Source organism: Neopelma chrysocephalum, unplaced genomic scaffold (assembly GCF_003984885.1).
Source record: "Neopelma chrysocephalum unplaced genomic scaffold, ASM398488v2 Primary Assembly neopelma1_128, whole genome shotgun sequence".
NCBI classification, from domain to species: Eukaryota; Metazoa; Chordata; class Aves; order Passeriformes; family Pipridae; genus Neopelma; species Neopelma chrysocephalum.
In genome coordinates this window covers 1,577,582-1,601,289 of record NW_020897790.1, presented here as the reverse complement: position 1 = coordinate 1,601,289, position 23,708 = coordinate 1,577,582, and the positions used below count along the sequence as shown (strand labels likewise).

Genomic DNA, 23,708 nt, shown 5'->3' with positions numbered 1-23,708 from the left:
ATAATTTTTCTGGAGAGTTTGTGAGATCTTCCTGGTTTCTTTTAGGTAAAAGTTTGCTTTTAAGTAAAGGAAATACCTAAAATGCTTTGCAAGAAAGCATGAAGAAAAAAAGTGCCCAGCTTGGATGGTGTGGTGTCCACAACTTTACCAGGAAATCGATAATTTAACAAGATAAGAGAAGCCCCACGGGAGAGAGGGGTGGGCATGCCAGAGGCTCCAGTTCCAGCATCCTGTGGAGTCTGCGGGCTTTAAGTGCAGGTTCACAGCAGGAACCGGGCACGGGAGGAGATGCTCCATCACAGCTCCTCGGGCCCTGAGGGGATTTCCTTGATTGAATTTCGAAGGATGCAGCCATTGCAAATGGCTCTTCATCACTCATGAAAGCCATCTAATGAGCCTCCCTGCTTTGATTAGGGCCAGCATTCGCTTTGGAGGACAGCAAATGGATAATACTATTTCCTGGGAAAAATGCTGGCATGGAAGGACATATTGCCTTGATTAATGCTATTGAGTCATGAGGCTGCCCAGTAATCCTGGATTCAACTTCCCAGCTCCCACCACCACAGCAAACAATACCTAATTTTACATCTGTGGAAAAGCACTCGGAGGCATGTTTAAAAAAATAGAGTCAGTGGGACTGCACTTGGGAGCTGAAATAGTGAAGCACACGGAGCCCAGGAATGCTGAGGAATAAGTAACCTGCTACAAAATGAAACCTCTTCTGTGTCCCCACACTCCTACCTGAATACCCAGTGTGTGCAAACAGTTGTTGACGTGGCTGTAAGAAACCACTTCATGAAAATCCAAGAAATACAAACACTGCTACTACAATTAAAGGGCAAGGTTAGATCCTCTTTTCCCTTTGTTTGGTACACAGAAACAAGGCACAGATTCCAAGAGCCCCGTAACTTCCATTCCGTGCAAGGGCTGTGATATTGCTACGAATTCACACAGGGCAGCTCAGACAGCCAGGCATATTCAAGCAGTGACTTCAAATATTTAAGAACACAAGATACATTGCGGTTTGTGAGACTCAGATTAACTTGCAACACAAGTCACAATAAATAAAACATTTATCTGACATTTTTCCCTCAGCCATTATGCATTACAAAGCCACCAGCCCCAATGGAATTGTATGTCCCAGATGATCCGAATATATTTTTGCCTCAGCAGGGACAGAACCGAATCCTTCATCTGATCTGAGCCAAAGAGGAACAATATGTACAGCAAAAATGTGCAGAGGGAATCTGAGATCCGTACAGAAGGAGCAGGAAGAAAGTCCCAGGTGTTAAATGTGACACTGATAGTGCCCTTTACCTGAGCTGCTAAGTTTCTGTAATGTTTTACTTATAACCAAACTCAAGACCTGAAAATTCTGAAGCAGCATCAGTGAGTTTTGTTACTTTACGCCACCAATCCTGACCGTTATCCATGTCACAGGACGGAAAGCAGTGGAGAAGACCTCCTTCTGGCCTGGTGTTTTCACTGTGAGAGGTTTTTTACTTTAAGAGGCAGGTCCCTGGGGGCTGGTTCCCTTACCGGGTGGGCACGGGGACCTCGGTGAGCGCTCCCAGCATGACGGCCTGCTGCAGTCGCACGAAGGCGATGAAGGGGCTCTCCAGGAAATCCACCTCCCCCACCAGCACATTGGAGGCCTCAGCATCACGGGGCAACTTCTTCATGAATTTGTTCTTCAGCTGCAGCAGTGAAAGAGGAAGGAAAAGAAAACTGAGTGGTGTTAGGCATGTGCTTCTCGTACTTCTGTACTGCTTCTCTGCACCTCTGTACTCGAAGTGCGCGCACTCTGCAACACACATCCTCAGGCTGACAAAGGTCAGCTAATTCCAACTCTGGAGAAATGTCATCAACAGGGAATGGGAGAACACTGCAGCAGCAGCCACTGAGTTTTAAAAATCAGCCTCTGCAAGACGCCTTTGTTTGAACTTCGGCAGCGGCAGAACTAATTCGGAGTTGGAGGCTTCTGAAAACCCTGCCCTTAGCCGGTTCCCAATCCGCCCTCTCTCCCTGGGTGACCTCTGGAGATGCTCTGTGTGTGCCTGGCGAAGGGTGAATGGAGAGGGAGGATGTACTGCCAGGAACACTACGGGGGCAGGGACTGAACTGGGCTATGAATCCCTAATGAGCTGCGCCAGGCAACTCAAGGAAGGAGAAAAAAGGAAAAAGTCTCAGGAAAAGGCATCAATTGATTAAGCAGGAAGAAACTGCTGGAACCATCCTACCCCTGCATGCTTCAGTCAGGATCACCACCAGAGGAAATAGTAAATAAGCATCAAGGAGCTCTGTGGAGGAAGCCTGGAAAAGTGCTACCAGTTCTTTCATAGACGGTGTTTGGGAGGATAGTGGTGATTAAAAAAACAATGGGAAGGTGGCAAATCCACTTGGCCATGTTGCTGAACAAGGATGGTTCTGCAACACCAGGCCTGGTTTGAACACATGGCCCAAAGCCAGGTGATTTTCTAGCCAGAAGTGACCTGCAGAGTCTCCACTCCTGTGACTGCCCAGCTCCCAATGCCAAAGGCTCCAGCCCCTTCAGTCTCCCCTTGCCCAGCACAGCAAACCACCGTGACTAATTTCAAAGAGCTGCTATTATAGTGGGGGTTTTTAGCTCCACATGAGTTTTGCAGCACCACTCACCACTTTCTTAAAACATTTATCAGACAGGTGATGGGAAGGGTGCAGTCAGCACTTAAAATCCATTTGAACCGTCCTCCCAAGCAGCTTTGGAAAGATTTAAGTCCTCACCAGCACCCGGGAGCAGGGAGCTTCACCTTCCCCTGCACTCTGCCAAATTGAGCATCCTTCCAACCTGACCACTAATGTTGAAGGCTGCAGGTCCCCAGCACTGTAGTTGCAAAAAGGCACAGTAACCTGAAAATTCCAATTTCCTTAAATGTACACTCCAATCATCATCACTTCGGATCGATAGGAAATGAAAGCAGCTCCTAAGTACACACTCCTAAGTAGCACTTAAGGAAGGTTAATTCCCCCAAGAATTTGAACCTGCCTCTGTCTCTCTGCTTTTTGTACCTGCTCACATATAGCTTACAGTCTTTCCCATAACTTATTCCATGAACACCTGCCTCAAGGGGTACCTTCCAGGCTGCTCCATCACCCAGGGATACTTTAGCAGTGCACTGTGGATATGGGGAGAAACCAGGCAAGCAAAACTGCTCTCTGCATCATGAAAAACGCCCAAACTAAAGGAAATCCCAGCTAACTAAAGTTCCTAGGAATTCTTCCTTCTCTCCAGAAAGGTGGTAGTGGTCTGTACTGGAAAACAGTAATTTCCATTGGAGCTCCAGAGTGAAAGTAGGTCACCCAGGCTGACAGACCTCAAAATTGGGAATGTCTGCTTGCAACTGTGGAGGTGAGGAGATGTTCAAACAGGAAAAGCAGCGAATGGCTCCCACTATCAATCACTGGACTGCATTCCCAAGAGTGGGATCCTGCCAGTGCCCTCCCCATCTACTGGTCCCCGGGAAAGGCAGGAGAGTTTCTCTCAACAAGGTCAATTTCTTTTTTAACTGCAGTGCTGGCTTTGGCACAGATCCCCTGTTGATATGGAAACACCGGTTTGAATACACAGTGCCCACACCACAACAAATAGGGAGGGTTTTGTGCCTCCCTCTCACTGACCACATTCATTCAGAGCCAGGTTTGTCCCACTTCCAAGCCCTTGGGAAGCGGAGATAACGCCATGTCAGGAAACTCCCCTTCTATCAACATACATTCCCTTTCTATATGCTGTTGCATCAGCTCAGGAATAGCAGGTCCCTGGGAAAACAGATTTTCTTTCATGTTCCTTCATTTTACATGTTGAGCACTGGAGAAGTCCTGGTGGTTCAGCCACTCAGAGGTGCCAAGGACATTCTAATAGAGCACAGCCAAAGGATTTCTCACGGGAGGAGGGACCGGAGTGGGAACAGCAGTAGGAACTTCCCCAGCCTCCTATGGTCTGCTGGCACCATGGCACCAGAGGACTCCTTTCAACCCCTTTGCTTCACATATAAGCTGAAAAAAAAGAGTTTTAAATGTTTTTGAATTACTAAGCTGTGACTGCCCCATCCTTGGAAGCGTCCAAGGCCAGGCTGGATGGGGCTTGGAGCAACCTGGGATAATGGAATGTGTCCCTGCCCACGGAAGGGTTGCGGAACAAGATGATCTTTAAGGTCCCTTCCAACTCAAACCAGCCTGGGATTCTGTGAATACAGAGTTAAAGAAAAACTTGATCCAAGAGCTTGACCTTCAAGAGCCACAGGAATTCTACTGCCGTGAGAAGTCCTGGTTTTATGGACACGGCACTGACACCACTGATGCATCTGGCAGTAGAGAGCTGGGAGTCCAGGAGAGAGCAAGAAGCCTAGATGCTCATGTATTAATTGGAAAACAGAAGAGAAGAATAAATTGTCCCAAAGTGACACTACTTGTCGCTCCAGCTGCGAATGCCCAGGCCATTACCTGCAGCCAACATCTCCTAAAATAAAACAAATGGAGGCAAATCCCTTCTCCGTGCTGCAACCTCAGGAGCAGGCTCTGCCAACACAAACACAATGAAAGGGAATACAGCTCCTCTTCCCTAATTATCTTTATAAAACTCCAAACAAGCCCAAAGCAAAGACATGACAAAACAGCAACCCCCAAATCCGTGGGCCGCTACTGAAGCTCTTTCTCATCAGAGCGGTTTGAGTCAGGGCCCTGCCGGCTCCTGCAGGACACTGGGGATGCTGAGCCAGCCTCTTTGCAATCCCAAAGGATCAAGTCATCATTCCCATGGTGGAGAGAGCCGGCTGATGCAAACTACATGATTCAGTATTCATAAATAACACCCCTGAGCCAGGCAGAGCTGCCTGGCACTGCTGGGAGAGCAGTGGGAGGGATGAGTCCGGGAGGATTCTCTGACAGATCAGATCTCTGACAGGCAACTGTCCAAGGGGCACGAGCCCATGTGAAACCTGAACCTTACAACATATCCAGAGGAAAGGAGCAGGGAAGCCACAGATTAAAGGAATATTCTGGCTACAAAATACCTATACTGTTAATTGCACCATTCCAAATAGCATTAAAGGTTGCAAAACTTAAAATTAAGGATGTAGGAAGTCAGGAAAGTTACCAAAGGTACAGATAAGTTAGCTCAAAGCCTTTCTTCCTTTAAAGCATGGGGACACAATCCTCTGTCTCTGCAAAACCAGGGATTGATTAAGGATGTAGGAAGGCAGTCCTGCTCCAGGCAACTGCTGTAAACTGACCTCACCGGTTGCAGTTCTTATACACATGAATAAATAAAAATTGGAATATTCTGTGTCTCCAGCAGACTCCCACCTCCCTGTATGGCCTCACTAACTGTCCAGTTCCCAGATGGGATGCCCAAATAACAAAAGCCAGTCGCTCTGCTGCCAAAGCAAGAAAACCTGTTCCCTTTCCAGCTCCTGTTGTGGAAACATGATGGATTATTGCTGTGCCCCCTGTACGGCACGCTGAGTTCTGCTCAAGGGAGTTGCCAGGCATCACCACAATGCCACAAACTTTATCAAGGCAGGAGTCTGAGTCAGTCAGCAACAAAAACTGATCTCTAAGGTGATTTCTCAAGGCGTAGGGGACATGGCTCCCACTGTGCAAAGTTCATCAGCAGGACACGGGCTAATTAACTGAGAGGCTTTTTGGAACTTGACACTTATCAAGTAATGGTTCTCACGACCAACAGCCAGGCATTATCTACATTGGAAGTTAAAAACCTTGGGGCGTGCTCCCAAACTGGATTTATTAACAGATTTCCCTATTAGTGTTACCAAAACATCTATTTTTATACCCAGTTCTCCACAAGAAGTCCATTATCTGTATGCCCAGAGACACTGGAGCAGGAGGGGCAATGAGGCCTGTCTGCACTGCTGAGAGCTGTGAAGCTGCTGCAATGTTCAGCCCCAGCTTTGGGTTGGTCTAGCTATAAAACCCCAGTTATAATGGGATTAAAAATATAAACCAGCAGTTTGTCCAACAACAAAAAGCTGTTTTACAATCTTCCTCTTTCCCCAGGTGTGGCTATGTGAATTTAAAGGAAACGGGTATTTTAGAAACTCAGCCAGTACAGATGAGGCTACAACACTGAGGTCAGTGCAAAACACGCTGCCCCCCTTCTCTTTCCATGAAAGTATATTTATTTATGCGAATATCTATTTATTTTTAAAATATTTAATCACTCTGACCTCACTTTTCTACCTTGATTATGTTGCTGTGTCCCTTTAAGGTTGTACCTACAGACAGTTGTGACCAGCCATTGTTGAAGGACTGGAGTCATCCTCAACTGGCCAGCAATGCTGTGTTACCCAAATAATTTTCCAAAGGGACTCTCATTTGCATTCAGAATCACCATGGGACTAGGGAATGCTGAAAGACGTGGGCAAAAAAAGGGATTCTCCGAAAGAAACAGCCGGGCTTTGAGAATAACCCACTTTTTGAACCCAGACAAAAGGTTTTTTGAAACTTGCACAGAGACCTCATTCAGCCACCAGTTTTCTAAGAGTTGGAATAAACTCACTCTTACCCCTCAGAGCCGGCAGCCTTCGGAAAGGACGGAAGCACACACAAAGACAGCCCGTACGCCACAGCACAAACATTACCCTAGTCTAAGAAAGGGGTCAGATCCATGGAGACTCGGTACTAAAGGCCAATTTTAACTTCATTACTCCACTTTGGAGCTGCTCTTCCATGTTACCTGTCAGCACAGTCACCTTCCCTGTTCCCCCAGCTGCTGTAGCAGGGACGCATGCCCCCTGCGTGCTCCCATAGTCCCTGTGAACACTCATCCTGGGGTGCTGCAGGACTCTTGTAATCCTTCAGCAGGAAAAGGATCAAAACTCCATCAGTCCCTGGGTATTTTCCCTCCTTTCTCATGGCTATCAGCAAGAGGTAGTGTATGTGGTGTCACTTGCTTCAGACCTTGTGAGAGTTTAACCTGCTGTTTTCAAGGCTGGTGCTTAAAAAGTGAAGGACCCAGTCAGAGGGCTCAAAACCGCTTGTTCACCCTCTTCTTTTTCTGTGCTAAGGTACAGAGAGCCCTTTCCCCAACACCCAGCTCCTCTCCACACACATCCTCAAGTGAAGGCTGGACCTGGAGCTTACCTGGTCCTTCTCAGGCTTGTCTGAGATGTCGTTCAGGCTGGTGGAAGTCAGGTTTCGGTGAGCCATGGCTGGGCTGCCTGTAGGAACAAGGCCAACACAAGTTAAAGCACCTGTTTGGATCTGGTCAGAACACAGAGGCTCAGGCTACAGCAACACCTTTCCTTGGGAGGCTGATGGGGGGAATTCCAGACCCTGACAGGCTGCTTTCTGTCCCTTGATGTGGCACATGGGAGATTTAAGATGCTAATGCTCCGTCATCTCCGACTCACAGCGTTCCTGTGACTCCCAGGACAGTAAAAGAGTCCAATGACCTACCATAACTCCTGCCTGTGGGACAAAAAGCAAAGCAGCACCAGGCTGCTGACACTGATGGTGCTGGGTCACCCAGGACCCACCACAAATACATCCCTACAGGGCTGGGACCTTCCAAGGGTGCAAATCCCACACCTCAGTTCTTCTACGTGGATGACACCTGCCCTCCTTAGCATCCCAGACACTGTACACAGCTCACACAGAGAGGGAGAGTGGCAGCTCCTGGTCCTTCACAACAGCCCCTAATAAACATCTCCCTCGCTCCAGTGAGCCCATTAACTAAGCTCATGAACCTTAAGCAATGCACTGATTAGAACAACGTGTGCACCACACTGACAGGACAAAAGTCACCAATTCCTGACACCAAATTCGAAAGGGAGGCAAAGACAATCCCCAGAGACACAGCAGAATAAATAAATAAAAAAAAAACCAAATCCACCAAAACACAAACAAACAACAAAAAAATATGTTTTGAGACAACACTGACTTAATATTCACACTAAAAGGAATGTCCAAGTTCTCAGTGCTCATCAGCTCCAAGCACAAACAAACTCAATAATAAAGCAGCACCCGGAGTGAAAAACCAAAGGAGTGGGAAGAAAAAGTTCTGGACTCCCCAGAGCTGGGTTTTCTTTACAACACATGGGTAGACTGAAAGTATTCCTTCTTGTGAGCCACCTGGAACCACACTATACCTGCTGTGTGTTCCTGCCACATCCAGGAACATTGGCACATTGGCACAGCTGAAGCCAAGCACAATTAGATAAATCAGATGTTACAAAAGGCAGAACAGTCCAGCTCATCCCCGAGAGATCAAGCCGACAGCCTATTTTTGAGGTTAATTTATACAGAAGTTAAAATATTCAAACCCCTCTAACTGCCAAAGAATACTTCTCTAGATGAAAAAAGTGCCACCGGAGAGCTTAGACCCCCCTTGGAAGGGCAGGGTGGCCTGACCCACCTGCTTCATTCCAGATGAAAGAAAAAAGGAAAATAGAGCAAAACAGAGCAGTGGAGAGGACAGTGGGGATAACACAAACAGCTGGAGCAGCCCCATTCCCCACGGAACACATCCATGCTCTTCCCACGGTTAGTGCAGCTTGGCAGCAAGCGTTAGGAGCCCGGCTGGGGTAAGTTCCCTCTTCCTCTCCTGGCCCCCAGCCCTGAGCCCGCCCTGAGCCCTGCCCGGGACTTACTGAGCCATCCCACGCTGGGGCTGCGCTGCACTCCCAGTTCATCATCCAAGGTGCGGGTGGCCAGGCAGGGCACGGAGCTCTCGAGCGGGCTGCGTGCTTGTGCCCGGCAAGCAGGAGACAGGAGCAGCAGCAAAGAGCAGGAAGAGAGCAAAGGGGAAAAGTTAAAAGAAAAGAAAATGAAATTATGCGAGGAAGAAAGGCTGGAGCAGCAGCAGAGGGGAAGCCAGGCAAGGAGAGAGTTTGATGCGCACACTGCAGTGATCAAAGCCCACTCATTTACATCCCAACATCTCCTCCGCAGCTCCATCTTGGCTGGGCTGGAGCCAGCTTTGCATCTGTGGTGTCTAAAATTGAGGCATCTCAGAAGCAGATCTCAAGGAAGCGAGTGAGCAGCTGCAGAGCTGGTGGTGCTGAGCATCCCAGGATGCAGCACCATCAGTAACAACAGGTTTTTGACAACAAAAATCAGATCATGTCCCTGTAGGAGCCAACTTTGAGCACCCTGACCCCATGCATACATACCAGGCACACCAATCCGGGCTTGGAGATGCCCACCTTAGTCTGCAATGCTTCCAGTCATATCAATACATACACCGGTAGGGGTTTTCCAAGCATTCCTTGGAAAACATCTCATTTCTGACTTCAACTCCTCTCCTCTGTGCTGATATTATTCAGCTAGTGCCATTGTTAACTCTCTAAAGGGACTGAGGGTGCAGTTCATGTGAAAAAAAACCCCATCACTGAACTGACTAAAGCTGAACCCAGAGGAGCTGTGGCTGCCCCATCCCTGGAAGTGTCCAAGTTCAGGTTGGACACGGCTTGGAGCAACCTGGGATAGTGGAATACACAGAATCCAGACTTCAGAGAAGTTTTCACCTGTAGCCAGGTACTCTCCTCTCTGTGCATCAGCCAGCACTGTGCAGACAGCCTGTTATTTCAAGTCAAGTGTTTCCAAACCCCTCTGTCAGCACAGTGTGAACTAACACGGCTCAGGAGGAGTTTGGGCAGCACAGGCAGCACCCACGCGGCAATGGGACCGTGTCATTATTTATGGTGGTTAAACACGCACACTTAAACACATCACAGTTTTCTACAGCCTCTGCCAGCTTGGGTTTAGTGGGAGTGGATCGTTTTCTCGCTTGCCAAAGGCTCCCACAGGTGTTAAATTATACAAAATGCTGGCATGCACGAAGCTCTGGAAGAAAAATGTCAAAAATGGATAGCAAATGTCATCACAGAAGGCTGGTAAATATTGATCAGGCAGACCTCGGGCACCTGCAGAAGGGACGGTGACCACACAGCCCATGTTATACCATGGCAAAGCCCAAGGTGTGCCAGCTGGAGAGCTCCAGCCCAGGTGTTAAGTACTGCTCCAGGACAAGGGCTGTGCCAGGAAGGGACACAAAGAACTTGTACAAAGCCACTCAACAAAACCAGACATGCACCTGTCAAAAATCCCTGCAGGAGTTCCATCAGCATGAACAATCAACATGTGTAAATAAGAACATTTTGGAGCCCCTGAGACTTCAGTCCTTTAGGTGCTCTGAACTAAGTGAGGTACAGGCACCTCGGGATCTTCGAAAGCCATGGCCCAGGGGATATTTCCAGATTTCAGATCTAACAAACAGATCCCATCCCTGGAAGTGTCCAAGGCCAGGCTGGACAGGTTTGGAGCAGCCTGGTCTGGTGGAAGGTGTCCCTGCTGAGCCGGGCAGCAGCAACACCAGCCCATAAAGCTGTTGTACCTGGGGAGGAGGATGCTCAGAGGGTCCCACAGACCCAGAGGTAGCATCAATATTGGATGGAAGCTTCACTGACACTGAAGTGAAAGCAAACACCTACCTGGAAAAGAACTCGAGGGAAATTTAGGAGCACTTGGGGCTGGAGGCATGTGCATTATGGTGATTAGCCATGTTGAGAGACAGCTGCACTCCTGTTGGCCTCATTAAATTTTTATCTGTCTAAAGGACATGAGAGGCACTCATTGAATCTGAGGTAGAACTTGATCAAACACGTTCTGGAGTTACTTTTTCATTAAAGTGTAAATAATAAATAACAGTAACAACTATTCATGAGGTATTTCTCTCTGTATGTCAGTCTCGCCCTCCTAAAGTATCAAAGCACTTGAATTGTCATGGAATATAATGTGTTATATAAAAACATCCCAGGTGGGGGAACAGAGGTAGAACAACATGAAAGGAGTGGCTGAAGGTCAGAGTCAGGATAGAATTCCTGGAGATTAGTCCAACTTGAACCAGGACCTGCGAAGCCCTTTCAAACAAGAATAAGAAATGAATTAAATTTAAATCACCTAAAATCCAAGTAAAGGATGCCTGTAGCCATGAAAAATGAGCAAGAGCTGAGTGAAAACATGAGGGCTCATCTGGCCATGCTGAGCCCTTCCCCAGAGCCAGAATTTCCTTGCAGTGCTTCCCAGAACCCAGTCCCTCCTGCAGGGATATTCACCTAGAACATTCCCTCGGTTCACATTATTGCATGTTCAGGTTATTCGCTCAATCACTGCGTTATCAAGGCACTCATACATGACAAGAGGCATCATCAAGAGCAATAAATATTCTCCACAGGCACATACACTCCTGTTGCAAAAGGAAAGGATGATCCAAAGTAGGAAATATTAATGAAGTGTGATAATAGGTTAGGGAGAGGTGTTAGGGTGAGTTGTAGCAGCAGAATGCAGCAAGCTCAGAGGCCTTTGGTGGAGCAAGAAGAAAAGAATTTCTTCACTTGCCTTTATTCCTGGGTATTTTAAAATGGTAACATTTAGCCCAATTTCCAGACTGCCACAGGAGACAGTTGAGAGGCTCAAAATTCCTCTTTTTTCATTACCATGAGTAATAAGACCCCAAATCTCCATGCAGGGGCAGTGCCCAGGCCTCTGTAGCTGTCTGCATCCACACACACACACACACACACACTCATTTAGGGACACCACTACCAACAAGGCACTACCTATTACACCCTTTTTAGAGACAAAAAGAGACATAGTCACGACACACACCACAAAACCATTTCAGGACGAATAAAGCAAGATGGAAATCAGCTTTACCCCACTGGACAATGATTGTACAGCAATAAAATGCAAGCTAGATGTTACTGCCAGCTCATTTTTGATTCGGAGTGCCACCGACACCGTCTGTTACAGTTTCATCTCTGCCCAAATATTTCAGGTGATCGGCCTTTCAGGTCCAGTCCCCATCAGAGTTTTTTGTAAATCCCTCTTTCTTGTCACTGCTCCTACATCATCTCCTACACGCAGCTGGAAGGGCATCTCTCTGCCTTCCCCAGCTGCTGCCTCCTGCCCTCCTGTCCCTCTCAGTCCAGTGAAGATGTGGTTAGAATGCCGTGCCAGGGCCAAAGCAGCCTCCAGAGCCCACTGCTGATGTGCCATCAGCACGGGTCTCACTACGCTACTCAGGGTTAGAGAAGCATCGTCAGGGCCACGCAGTTAGTTCTGGGCTGGGCTGGGTGGGTTGCCGTGACAGGGAAGGCTATAGCCACTTAGCCTCTGCATTACCATTATCGGGGTTGGAAAACATCCTACTTGCACTGGAGACGGTCTTTCCAATGTCAGCCAGCGAGCGCAGGTTGGATTTCTTGGTCTGGTGCCGGTGCTTCCTGAGCAGCGTGTAGGTGACCTTGTCCTTCAGTTCAGGTTTCAACAGCCCCGTCTCGATCTGATTGTCAACGATCATCTCTGTGGCAGGCACAGGAAGGGCAGGGGAGAGGAGGGCAAAATTAACCACAGAGCTCAAAACTCAGCTGCTTCCAGGGAGAGCAGGGAGAGAGGGAAGGATCGTTTTCACCCCACCTTTTTGAGGGCTTTGCTCCCCATCTCAAAACCAGGTTTTATTTTTCTGGGAGTCTTTTTTAGACACTTCTTTGGAAAAGTAACACAAGCATTTCCATCCAGCGTGAGCCACCAACACACATGTATTGCACTGAGACTCCCTTTGCTATTTCCTACATGCCACAAATCCTATTTCAAATCACCTGTACCCAGGGTCAGCTGGTTCTTAGTTCAGGAAGGGAATCAGCTCAAAAATCACATGGAAAAACTTCTATCAGATTCAACAAGGCCTGAGTTCACCTCACAGGCCCCCAATAAAACCTAATCTCAGGACAGGAAAAAATGCTGGAGATGAGCAACTAATTAAATCATTCCCTTGCAGGACTGAAGTGATGGCAACTACAAGCGGCAGAACTTGCTCTAATTGCCACAGGATGAGTTACATGGCTTTGTCTTTCACAGAATCACCAGCAGAAAAGGCTCCCAAGCCCCTCGAAGTCTGCTCACTTCCCACCAATTCCCTCCTTTCTGCTGCCCTATCCCAGAGGAAAAAGGCAAAAAGGTCACCAGATGTATGAAGGATCTCCACTGTGCATTAAATCTCACACGAAGTCATTCCTTGATGACTTGAATTCACGCGCTGTCCCCCGAGGGCAAGTGGCAGCTCTTATTTGTCTGCTGGTAACTTTTATTTGTGCTAATAATAAAAGTTATGGGAAGGGGGAGGCAGGACATACATCACATTTGCTAACTCACTGAGTCAGAAAGTCATCCTCTGCGTGCTGCCCAAGAATTAGTGCCTCTCCAAATGCCTAGGGAAGAGACTAGTTGTTCCTCCCAAATTAGGACAGGGCGGGTACGTGCACATAGGTACCTTTACACAAAATGTTCAGGAAAAGGTTGATTTTTGTAAAGTGTCATTTTGCTATAGCTTTTCTTGTTCATGGCTTTGGTTAGTGATTTTTGGAATATTTTCTTCAGAACCTTCATTAAGTTTATCCTTCTCTATCTGGCATCTTCCCTTCCCTCTTCTTGACATAGCACAAACAACAAAGAGATTTTCTTTGGAGTTTTCCTTTCCTACGTGTCACTACCAGACACCAGCCAAGTGATCGTGATTAAATCATCCTGGAAATCCAGTCCTGGACATCCCTACCTGTCTTATTAAGGGTCTGGGGCAAAAATACCCTGCTCAGGACGGTGTCAGAGTGTCACAGCAACAGCAATCACTGATGTGTAATTTAATCTCCCAGGAATTAGATTTAATTTGGAAATTGAAGCAGGAGATTGAAGGTGACATCTCAAAGGGACTTCAAAAGGAAATCTAATGTCTGAGGGTTTAAGGTTCCAGACCACGGACATCAGCTACTGCTTCTGAAGCAGGTTCAGCTTCAGCCTAAAAGTTCAGAGGTTTTGGGGGGTTTATTTTGCTAAACTTTCCAAAGCTGTGCATTTGGATACACAGACACAAAAGCAAAGGAAGACAAAGCACTTACAAAACTAAGCTCAAAACTCTGCACTTAACACCAGAGGCAGCTTTTGTAATTCCAGGTCTTACAAACCAGTGCAACTCCTTGTATTTGACAATTCCATGCCAGGATAATTTTGACCTTGCTTCCTGAGAAGATAATTCAAAGCACTGAGTTGGGTTTTTTTGGGGGGGAGGGGGGAGGCAGATATTTCATTTAGCTCTTCTACACCTCCTCACATAATGGCTTTTAAACTCAGCATTTTGGTTTGGTCCCTCCACTGGATGGCTCACTTTGAAAGTTTATTTTCTATGAGTTCTCACGTGCCATGGGGAGCATGATCTGGCTCTCAGCAATGTCACTGAGCGTCATCCCAGGCCACAGCTATTTTGACTGCAAGAAACCTGCCCTCCAATTCCATGGGGTGGAGTTCCAGCTAGTGCTGGGGCTGCTCTCCCCTCTCCCTTGCTAGGGGAGAGTGCCCCATCCTAAACACAGCCTAGGGCTTTCTAGTTTTCCCTCTTATTCCTTGGAGGATTCTTTCTTTTCCTCTTTTATTGAAAAAGCAGCGCTTTTACATTAAAACCACACATAAAACCATATCAGGGTTAAAAAAATTGGTGGGGAAGGGCCAAGGGAAAGAGACAAGGCAGGTGTACTTACCCACCACCTGCGGGAGGGAAGAGGCCTCCATGTCCAGCATTATGGAGCCCTTCTCTATACACGTCCTCAGCTCGAACAAGCTGTGCAGGGACAAGGTGGCCACATGCGGTTTGCTCCATCGCTCCCCACCTTGTTCCACCTTCTCCTCAAACTTGATCCACCTACAGAGGGCAGAGCAACAGGACTGGGTTAAAGCTGCTGGCTCCTCGCAGGGAAATACATCAGCATTTCTGGAAATAAGGTGGCTTGTCCTTGAGTATCTTGGCAGTGCTGGTTAATGGCTGGACTCGATTGTCTTAGAGGGCTTTTCCAACCTAAAGGATTCAGAAATCAGCCACTGCCAGAACTCTGCAGCATGGAATACTGCTGTACCATGGAGAGGAGCACATCCCAACCACACCTGAAGGTATTCTTAGAGAATAAGTGAGCCACCAAAGGACAAGACACAAATTGAGGGGTTCGTTCTTTCCCTCCAGCCACTGTTTAATGATTTAACCAAGTAGGACTGAAAAACCCAGAAAGCTTATCTCTGGTGGAAGGTGAGAGCAAAGGTTAAATCCTGGTCTGAGCAAAACACACCTTACACCCCTAAAACCAAGTCCAACTCCCCAGGCTGCAGCCCACCCCCACCTCCCCTCCAGCCTTGACCCTGCCCTTGGCTCTGCTGTGCCCAGCCTGGAGTCTGCAGGGATGGGCAGCTGGGACCTGGTCCAGACCTTTTTCCTTTACCACAGCACCCAGAAATGGCTTTGATGTAAACTGGGGGCACAGGAGAAGGTGTTTCAATATCCCCTGATGGCAAAAGCAGAAGTGCTTTTTAATCCCCTCTTCAGACACATTTTAATATATGTGGAAAATGAAAATTCCAGTGACTAATATAAGGGGATTACTAAGACAAAACCCACACAAAAAGGTAAAGGTAAGGAAGCTCATAAATGGTTTCAAAAGAATATTATTAACAGCAAGTAAATTGTATTTAATCCTGAAAAATGTATTACTTGGGGATTAATCAATTATGCTTTACAATTGCAATAATCTCTTTTTGAGACTTTGGTTTTTTTAAAGCTGCTTTTTAACTCAAGCTAAAAGATTGATTTTCATCTCCAATTAATAAAGTTCTTCTAGTTCACAAAAAATAGGTGTTTCCTAGGACACCTTTGGGACCTGGGGGGATGCAAATCTGTGCATTTCCAGGGCTCTGTGGGATGTGGGACTGAGACATATTTACCCTGTAACAGCAGGAAGGCTGCAAATTACCAATTGTTTGTCCTTCCAGGGAAAGCGATTACTCACAACTATCAATATTTGCTTTCTGTTTACTTTTCTCACTGAAATCCACAATACCAACACAATAAAACAAATATTAGCTTGCAAACCTGGGTGAACTAATGCCTGCTCTATTCAAGGAATTACAGGATGGTTTGGCTTGGAAGGGACCTCAAAGCTCTTCTAGTTCCGACCCCCTGCCATGGGCAGGGACACCTTCCACTAACCAGGTTGCGCTAGCTTGGGAATGCCTGCATTCCAGGAGGAGTCACAGGATACAAAGCAAAGTAGGAAACGGAAAAAACCTGCAGCAGCTGGAGGCCCCCAGCCTGTTCTGAGGCTCAGTGGGACCTTCTGGGGACCAAGATGCCACTGTAGGGTGGGGATCGTTGTTCTACAAGACAGGGAGATGGCAGGAAGGTGATAGAATTACAGAGAAAAGGCAATGACAGGACTGTGGGGTGGTGGACATTTTTTTTAAACTTCTATTATGGCCTTTTTTAATTATGTAAGCTCTGCCAGGCAGTACATTTATATCCTTCACCCTTTTACACATGATAATATCAACACACCATTCACACAACCCATTCTGCAGCTCTAAAAATACAAAATGAAAGATGCCTTCTGCATCCTGGTTGGCAGAGATACGAGCTGCCTCCAGAGCACATGGACCGTGCCGATGGCTCCCGGGCACGGGGTATCATCCTGGAGCCCACCAAGTGCACTGGGGACAGATTTTTCTTGCAAATCTCAGCCCCTTGGAGCCACTGGTGTTGACAGGTACCTAGTTCTGAAGTGCCCAGTGCCAGAGGAGCCTTGCTGGGGCTGTCGGTGCAGTTTCCAGGGCCCAAGGGGCACAAGAGGGTGGTTTGTGCCCGTTAAATCCCTCCAGGGATGGGGATTCCACCACTATCCTGGGCAGACAACCCTTTGGGTGAAGAAATTTCTCCCAGCATCCATGCTAAACCTCCCTAAGCACAACTTGAGGCCATTTCCTCTCATTCTATGACTTGTTACTAGGGAGAAGAGCCTGAGAGAGAATCCCACACACAGCTCCATGCAGCCCTTCTACCAAAGAACCGTGAAAACACCCAAACCCAGAAAGTACTGAACTAATGACAAGAGGGAAGAAAAGCAATACAGGGAGAAAAGGATGAGCAACAAGTCAGAAGTTAAAGAGCAAAAGGTGAGAAGCTGTTAAATAGGTTCCCCAAGTGACTGAGAAGTATAAATGAAGGATAAGGGGGTAAATGGGTATGTGGTGGAGTGGCTCATTAAACTGCAGGTAAAAAAGATTAAGGTAACCAAACATGGGCTAACCATGAACAAGGATGGTGCCCTTAACAGTGGGAGGCAGGGAAAGAGCTTAGCCCAGACACCATAAAGGAAAAGGAAAAGCCCCAAGCTCACTGAAGGTGAGTGGGAATAGGTCACCAATCCAATGCCTCTTTCAGTGGTATTTGGAAATAAACTCCATGTAAGTTGTGGCAACCAGATCCAAAACACTCCCTTTTTTTTTTTTTATGGTTTTTTGACCAAAAAAACAGCAGCATCAAAGAACAGAACCAAGGAACTCAAAGCAGGCAACCCAATCTAGCATTTAACACACACCTTGAATAACTTCTTCACAAGCAAAACCTTAAAGTTTCTTTTCCTATTTGAAATTAATCCCACCATTAGGAAGGAGAGTGACAGCCAAAATTTCCCTGCTTGTGGTGTGCAGTGGGACCGGGCTCAAGAGCTACTTTGAGGCAATAGAGCTGAAGCAGTTTTGACTCAGGCACTCACTTCTGGCAACTCTGGCCAGAAGACATGTCCCCCTGTGCAAAGCCCAGTGTTGTCTCTCCACAGGCAATCTACTCCAATCAAACTGGCACTCCGTTTTTTTCCTAGTTTTTGTTTTAAAGGAACATTTAAACAAACCCTCAGTTCTCTTGTTTATCAAAGAAAGGTAATTTGAACCATGCAGGCTCCTTTCTGTGGCTACCCCTCATGGTCCTGCAGCACAGGTATTACCCAATGCAATGCTAAAAAAAGGAATTTGCCACGGGAGTCCTGCTGGCTGCCCTCGCCATCCAGGGTGAAGGAAAACCAACCCACCTTGCAGTCTCCTTCCATTCCATCTCCTGTCCGTCGACGGCCAGGAGTTCATCCAGCTCGGTGAAGAGCTGCGGGGGCGCTGGGCTGTCATCTTCCTCTCCGAGGATGAAGCGGATGCGTTCAGCAGCGGGGGAGACTGCAGAGGTGAAAATACTGCGGTTAAGGGCCTGGGAGATGACCAGGGACAGGCGGCTCCTCTCCTTCCCCTGCTCCCCAAGGCCGTTCAGCTGTTTGTCCAGGCTGCCTTTGCCATCTGACATCCTCGTCGCTGCGGACGCAGGGGCGAGAGCGAGGGAGCCTCTATCTCTCTCTCTCTCTCTCCCCTTCCTTGCCTCTCACTGAACTTCTGACAAGTTCAAGCTGGGAGTAAAGTTCAGGAAAACTTGTCCCTTCCTACAGACCTTAACTATGTTACAGCAATTTGTAGCCCTTGTAAAAAAAAGCGCTAAGGAGCTCAAAACCAATGTGCTCTACGGCGCTGCCTGAGGACCTGCTGCTCTCTGAGCAGCCCAGAGCCTTCACCCACTTTTTTATATGACCTAAAACCAGTTCCGGCCAAACCAACTTGAGGCGTGCTGGCACAGCATCCCATTGCTGGCTCTCCCCTCCCTCCCTGGCAGTCAGGTTTGGGTTGCCATTGGCCTGCAAGGCAGGCAGGAACTTCCCCAGCCCACCGCTGGAAAACACAGGAATATTTAACAGGAGGGTTGTCTCATCTATACATGAAGAATGCGACCCAATGCCATTTAGTCAGGCACCAGTGCACTGAAAAGAAACAACTGGTCCCAGTTGGAAAAGACTGCCCGCTTAGGGAAAAGTTTAACATACAGCACAAGCAAAGTCTATTTGCATTAAGAGCTCAAGAAAAAGGAGCAGAAACCCCTTCGTGGTTAAGAACCATGTGTGATTCAAAATTCAAACCCACGAGCATTGCTGTCCACTTCCCAAGGCCTAAGGGCATCTCCCAAAGGCAACCAGAGCCCACGCCGCTGGAGTCACCTTGCTGGAGGGCTCCTTGGGCTCTACAGCCTTTTTCTGAGGGTATCACCTTAAAACGAAGGTGTGGCCATGGGAAATTTTAAGACAGGCATCCTTTCTGCTGGATGTTTATCAGCATTAGAGATACACAGCAGACTATGAACTTTGAACAGTCCTGCTTAAAAACCCCTTTCTTTTCAAAAGATCAGCTAGCTGTCTCTTGCAAAATAATTAATTACACCAGGTGTCCAACCACATTGATTTTTCCAGGGTAAACAGAATCTCAATTTGCAATGGGAAAAAAGGAACCAGTAACAAACATGCCCTTTCCTCCTTTGCTTTTTCCTTAAATAAACTTTCATAGCTTTCTTCCTAAATTATTCAGCAAAGGTTGATGCAAATTCCTTTCTTTATCAGTTAGGGCAACATAGATAATATAGATTTCTTTTTGATTGAAAGTATATTTGTGATCATAAATGCCCTTGGAATTCCCTGGGCACCCAAGTACCCTGTCCCACTGCTACAGCAGCCTTCCCATCACGAGGCATTCATCTTCCTGCAGGCTCCAGAAGGGTTGGAGAGGGACTTCTGACGAGGGCCTGGAGTGACAGGACAAGGGGGAATGGTTTCCCACTGCCAGAAGGCAGGGTTAGATGGGATATTGGGAAGAAATTCTTCCCTGTGAGGTGGTGAGGGCCTGGCAGAGTTGCTCAGAGAAGTTGTGGCTGCCCCATCCCTGGAAGTGTCCAAGGTCAGGCTGGGCGGGGCTTGGAGCAACCTGGGCTAGTGGAAGGTGTCCCTGCCCAAGGCAGGGGGGGTGAATGAGATGGTAGAGCACCTGTATCACGCGTGTTCCATCGTCCTCCTGCTCAAACTGCACTAATGACCCCCAATAAACTTTTATACTCAAACAGAATTCAAACATCACAGATAGAACACAAGTAAATGCCCATCCTATTGCTTCAAAAAGCAACGTGGAGCACAGAAGTGGCTGGTACATGGAAGAGGCTGTAAGAGAAGGGACAGCACAGGTTCCTGAGCTGCTGAAGGCATTTGCTGGAGTCAATGGGAAAATTCTCTCTTTTGAGTCACTTTGAAGTGGTTTTATTACATGAAAAAGTGTTACCCTGATATTCCATCCCACGACATGTCCATTCCACAACATTTTACTCATTGAAACCTGGGTGCCCATCACCCAACACCCCTTCTTTCTTTCCTTGCCATAATTTCCCATTATCCATGTTCAGCACCGATGATAAGGTTCACAATCCCATTAAGGAGTTTGCTGGGTCACAGGTCCCTGATGGCTCACTTGACCACATGTTCTTTATTGCAATTTTGTGGGTTAATGGGCCCGTTTATGGGTTGTTTATGTGCTCTCTTTAGCAAGGAGAACATACTTTCATCTTAATCTCCGGGCGAACACCTCGTGCTCAGCGCGGGCTTAGGGACTGGAGAGTCATTAACCCGGGGGGTGACCCCTGGAGCCCTCCCCTGCCCGACCTTTCGATCCAGCCTGCCCCAGCCTTGGCCATCACCTTCGCTTCTACCTCATCCGTCCAGTTCGGGAGCTGCTGGAACCAGCACTGCTGATGCCAGGAGCGGCTGCTGCCGCTTAAGCTGGTTTATATGGTTTTCCTTGCTGCCTCATTCAAGAGAACAACCTGATGGTCAGCAGAAAAACGCAGCAGAGAAAAGGCTAATCCACAGATGTAGATGGCTGGGATTATATTTTTCCCCTGAATGGGAGAGGAATTTAGATGTGAATTGGAGAGGGTAAAATGCTCCAACACAATGTGGGTAATGCCATCCACAGGTGATGTCTCACTTCCCTCTCTTCCCTTTCCTGTTCCTTTCAGCCACACGTGGTCCGTGAGGCAGCTTATAAAATCCATCACTTGCAGAAGGGAACTAACACATCAGCAGTTTCTCCTAGTTCAGCTCAGGCCAATTCCGAGCACAATGTATATACCCTCGGGTTCCCAAAGGCAAAAATCAATCTCCATCAACAGAGAGGAATCTCAGGGAGCTCAGAAATAGGGAGAGACACATTCTAGCACGACAACCTAAATCAGGCACAACTGAACTTCCCAGGCCTGCTCCAAAAATGGCTCTGATGGGAGCCCTCCCTCGCTGTCCAATGCGATGGCAGAGCCACACACGGAAGTGCTGGGGGGCTTTGTGGCATCGGCCTGTATCCTAAAGTCACCTCCTGCTTCAGTGCCAAGGCCCTGGCTGGTGGTGGATGGAAGGTGGTTTCAGCTTGGCCCTCTAGGTGTACGCTGCTGCCTTGGGATGAGGGAACTGGGGGTACCCATCTGTGTTGATGTACAAGTAAAACAACCTCTTCTCCACTCAACCAACACAGTTTTCCTCCTGCTTTTTCAGCGTGCTGTTACCAGGGACACCTCTAAAGACCCTTGGGACTGCATCTCAGTCAACTGCTTCCTCCACCCGGGGCCAAAGGGACCATCGGGCAGGAAGTTCTCTGTTACTTCCAAGTGCATTGGCAGCTACAGAAATCCCCGAGAGACCTGGTGCAAATCCCTGCCCAGAGCCTGTGGCAACGTTATTGAGGAAGGCTGTTTGTCAAACGGGCTTTCCAAGCAGGCTTATTAAAACAGGACATGATCATACTCCGGTTCCTTTCTGGTGCCGCCTCAGTCAGCCTAAGCTCAGTTCAAATTCATCCACAGTCAGAGCAGTGAAACACTTGTGCAGACACTTCTACCACATTTAAAGTCATTTTCTTTCTGAAATTCATCCATTACCCAAACCAATTTTAACTCTGCATTAATGTCAGTACAAAACACCAGATAAAGGCAAGCAGGGAGGCTCTGATGGCCCACAGTTGTGCCAGCTTCCTCGAAACACAGACCTGAACGGAATCACACCTAAAACCAGGAGTCACTGAAAACCGTCCTCGTGGGCACCTCTGCCAGTTCCTGGATGGCATCTGACACACTGGGCCAAGGCCACAGGGTAAGGCAAGGGGTGCTCTCCTGCTTTACCAGCAATACTGCCCAGCATTTCTGGAGCACAGACTCTCCGTGCTATTCCCACACACCGGCCTTTCCCAGGGTCCCACAGAGCCCCCCCCCGGGGTGATCCGCTCTCCAGCTAATCACCCTAAGCAAGCGTGAGAATTTCTCTTTTGCTTGTTTTGCTGCTTTGCTTAGGACCGATTACTTTTTGACCTCGTGCTGGGGCAGGCTGGCTGGGAGGCAGATTAGACTCGTCCACAGGCAGGACTTGGCAGTCGGGAGGGAACGATCCCCGTGCCACCAGGATCCCACCCTGGCTACTTCTTCAACAACTACAGGATGCAGAGAATTCTACTCGAGCTGCTTGACACATCTTGAAGCAAATATTCCCCCATCCTTCGATCCTGCCCCTTCCCAGACATAGTGAACAGCACTGACTGGCTCTGGAATAATCCATTTTTGCTGGACTATTGGACTGCACGATTGTACATGTTCTGCTGTAAGCTCCTCTGCAGCATGTGGCATATATTAAGTCTTTGATCTGCAAAAAATCTTCAGTATTAGACAAATGCTTACTAATACCACGTTCCCTCAAGTGCCAGAAGAGCGGCAGCATTTACGTAACAATTTGCTGAGCGTTCCCAGCTCCCTTGGCCATGGGTGCTGCCAGGATCACACACCAAACCTATGCCTACAGACACTTCACTGAAACATTCCCTGGAGATACAGGGAGAGAAAAAGGACCCTTCTTCCAAAAATGTCTCAAATTAACTCACCTATAGCAGACAGCTCATGGGGACAAGGTGTGATACGTGAACAATCTGTCTGGGAACCTTCTAAACACAGCCAGCATCATCTCATGAAAAGCTGGTGATCACTATCCTGAAAGGCAATACCTATAGAAGACCACAGCCTGCCAATTCCAACCACATGGCTATGATGGAGAGACCACCACATGCTATATCCCAAGTCCAATAACAAACTTTTTGCAATGTTGTTCCACTCGAGGGAGACTCTGCCTTTGAAAACTGCCTGTTTTTTCCAGCTGCAGCCAAAACCAATAATATCTGCATAACCTGCCAGGAGTAGAGGCAGCTGCAGATTCCCAAGGAAATGGGTATGGATAGCCTCCCACAGACACAGGATAAGCCAGACTGAATATTAACAAGGCAAGGCTCTGCCTGCTGACATCAATGCCAGGCTCCTGATTCCAAGGCTGTGGAATCAGGTGTACATGGACCAACAATTCTCTGTGAGGATGCCAGAGCCAGATGTCACAGCAGTGACTGGCTTCCAAACTGCTAGAAAAACAGGAAATTTCTCTTTCTTTATCACTTGTTTTTAAATTTTCTAGATTCTCCAAGTGTCATTTTTAATGGTATCAAAGGCAGTGATGCCTTATTTTTATGAACCAATTAGTCCATAGGCTGTGCCTTGTGCCAAACCCTACTGGTTACAAAGCCTGATACAAACTACATCACAAGCAATTCTTTACAAAATATGGATAACAAAGGGATTTTTGGCCTAGTCCTGGAGATCAGCCATCTTACTTCCAGTTGTGTCAAACTGCTACGGCAGCACATTTTTAAGGAGCTATTCCTGAGCAGTTGCCAAGAAGACGTTAATAAAGAAAGAGCAGCATCTAGAGAAAGCCTGGCTTTCTTTGGAGCTCTGCAACATTTCCCGCTGTCACATGGATAGGGGATGCTGTCTGGCATCACACCTCCCTTGGACCTGAACAACAGTCACCAGCGAAACAGCAGCACAGTGGCTGCCACACAGAACAGAGTTCAAA

At 47.7% G+C, this 23,708-nt stretch overlaps 1 protein-coding gene across 7 annotated transcripts in view; it reads right to left on the bottom strand.

The window, feature by feature from the left end:
* SLC4A4 (solute carrier family 4 member 4) overlaps nt 1–23,708 on the bottom strand; it is a 139,838-nt gene that overhangs the window by 31,862 nt on the left and 84,268 nt on the right. For 5 of the 7 annotated variants that reach the window (XM_027698542.1, XM_027698545.1, XM_027698539.1 and 2 more), the window contains 6 exons: nt 17,952–18,087; nt 14,586–14,746; nt 12,181–12,360; nt 8,646–8,741; nt 7,138–7,214; nt 1,540–1,697 (listed from right to left, as the gene is read on the bottom strand). In XM_027698542.1, the coding sequence (XP_027554343.1) occupies nt 1,540–1,697; nt 7,138–7,214; nt 8,646–8,741; nt 12,181–12,360; nt 14,586–14,746; nt 17,952–18,087 (808 nt within the window). The remainder of the gene's footprint in view (nt 1–1,539; nt 1,698–7,137; nt 7,215–8,645; nt 8,742–12,180; nt 12,361–14,585; nt 14,747–17,951; nt 18,088–23,708) is intronic. The other 2 variants (XM_027698540.1, XM_027698546.1) reach the window with 2 other exon arrangements.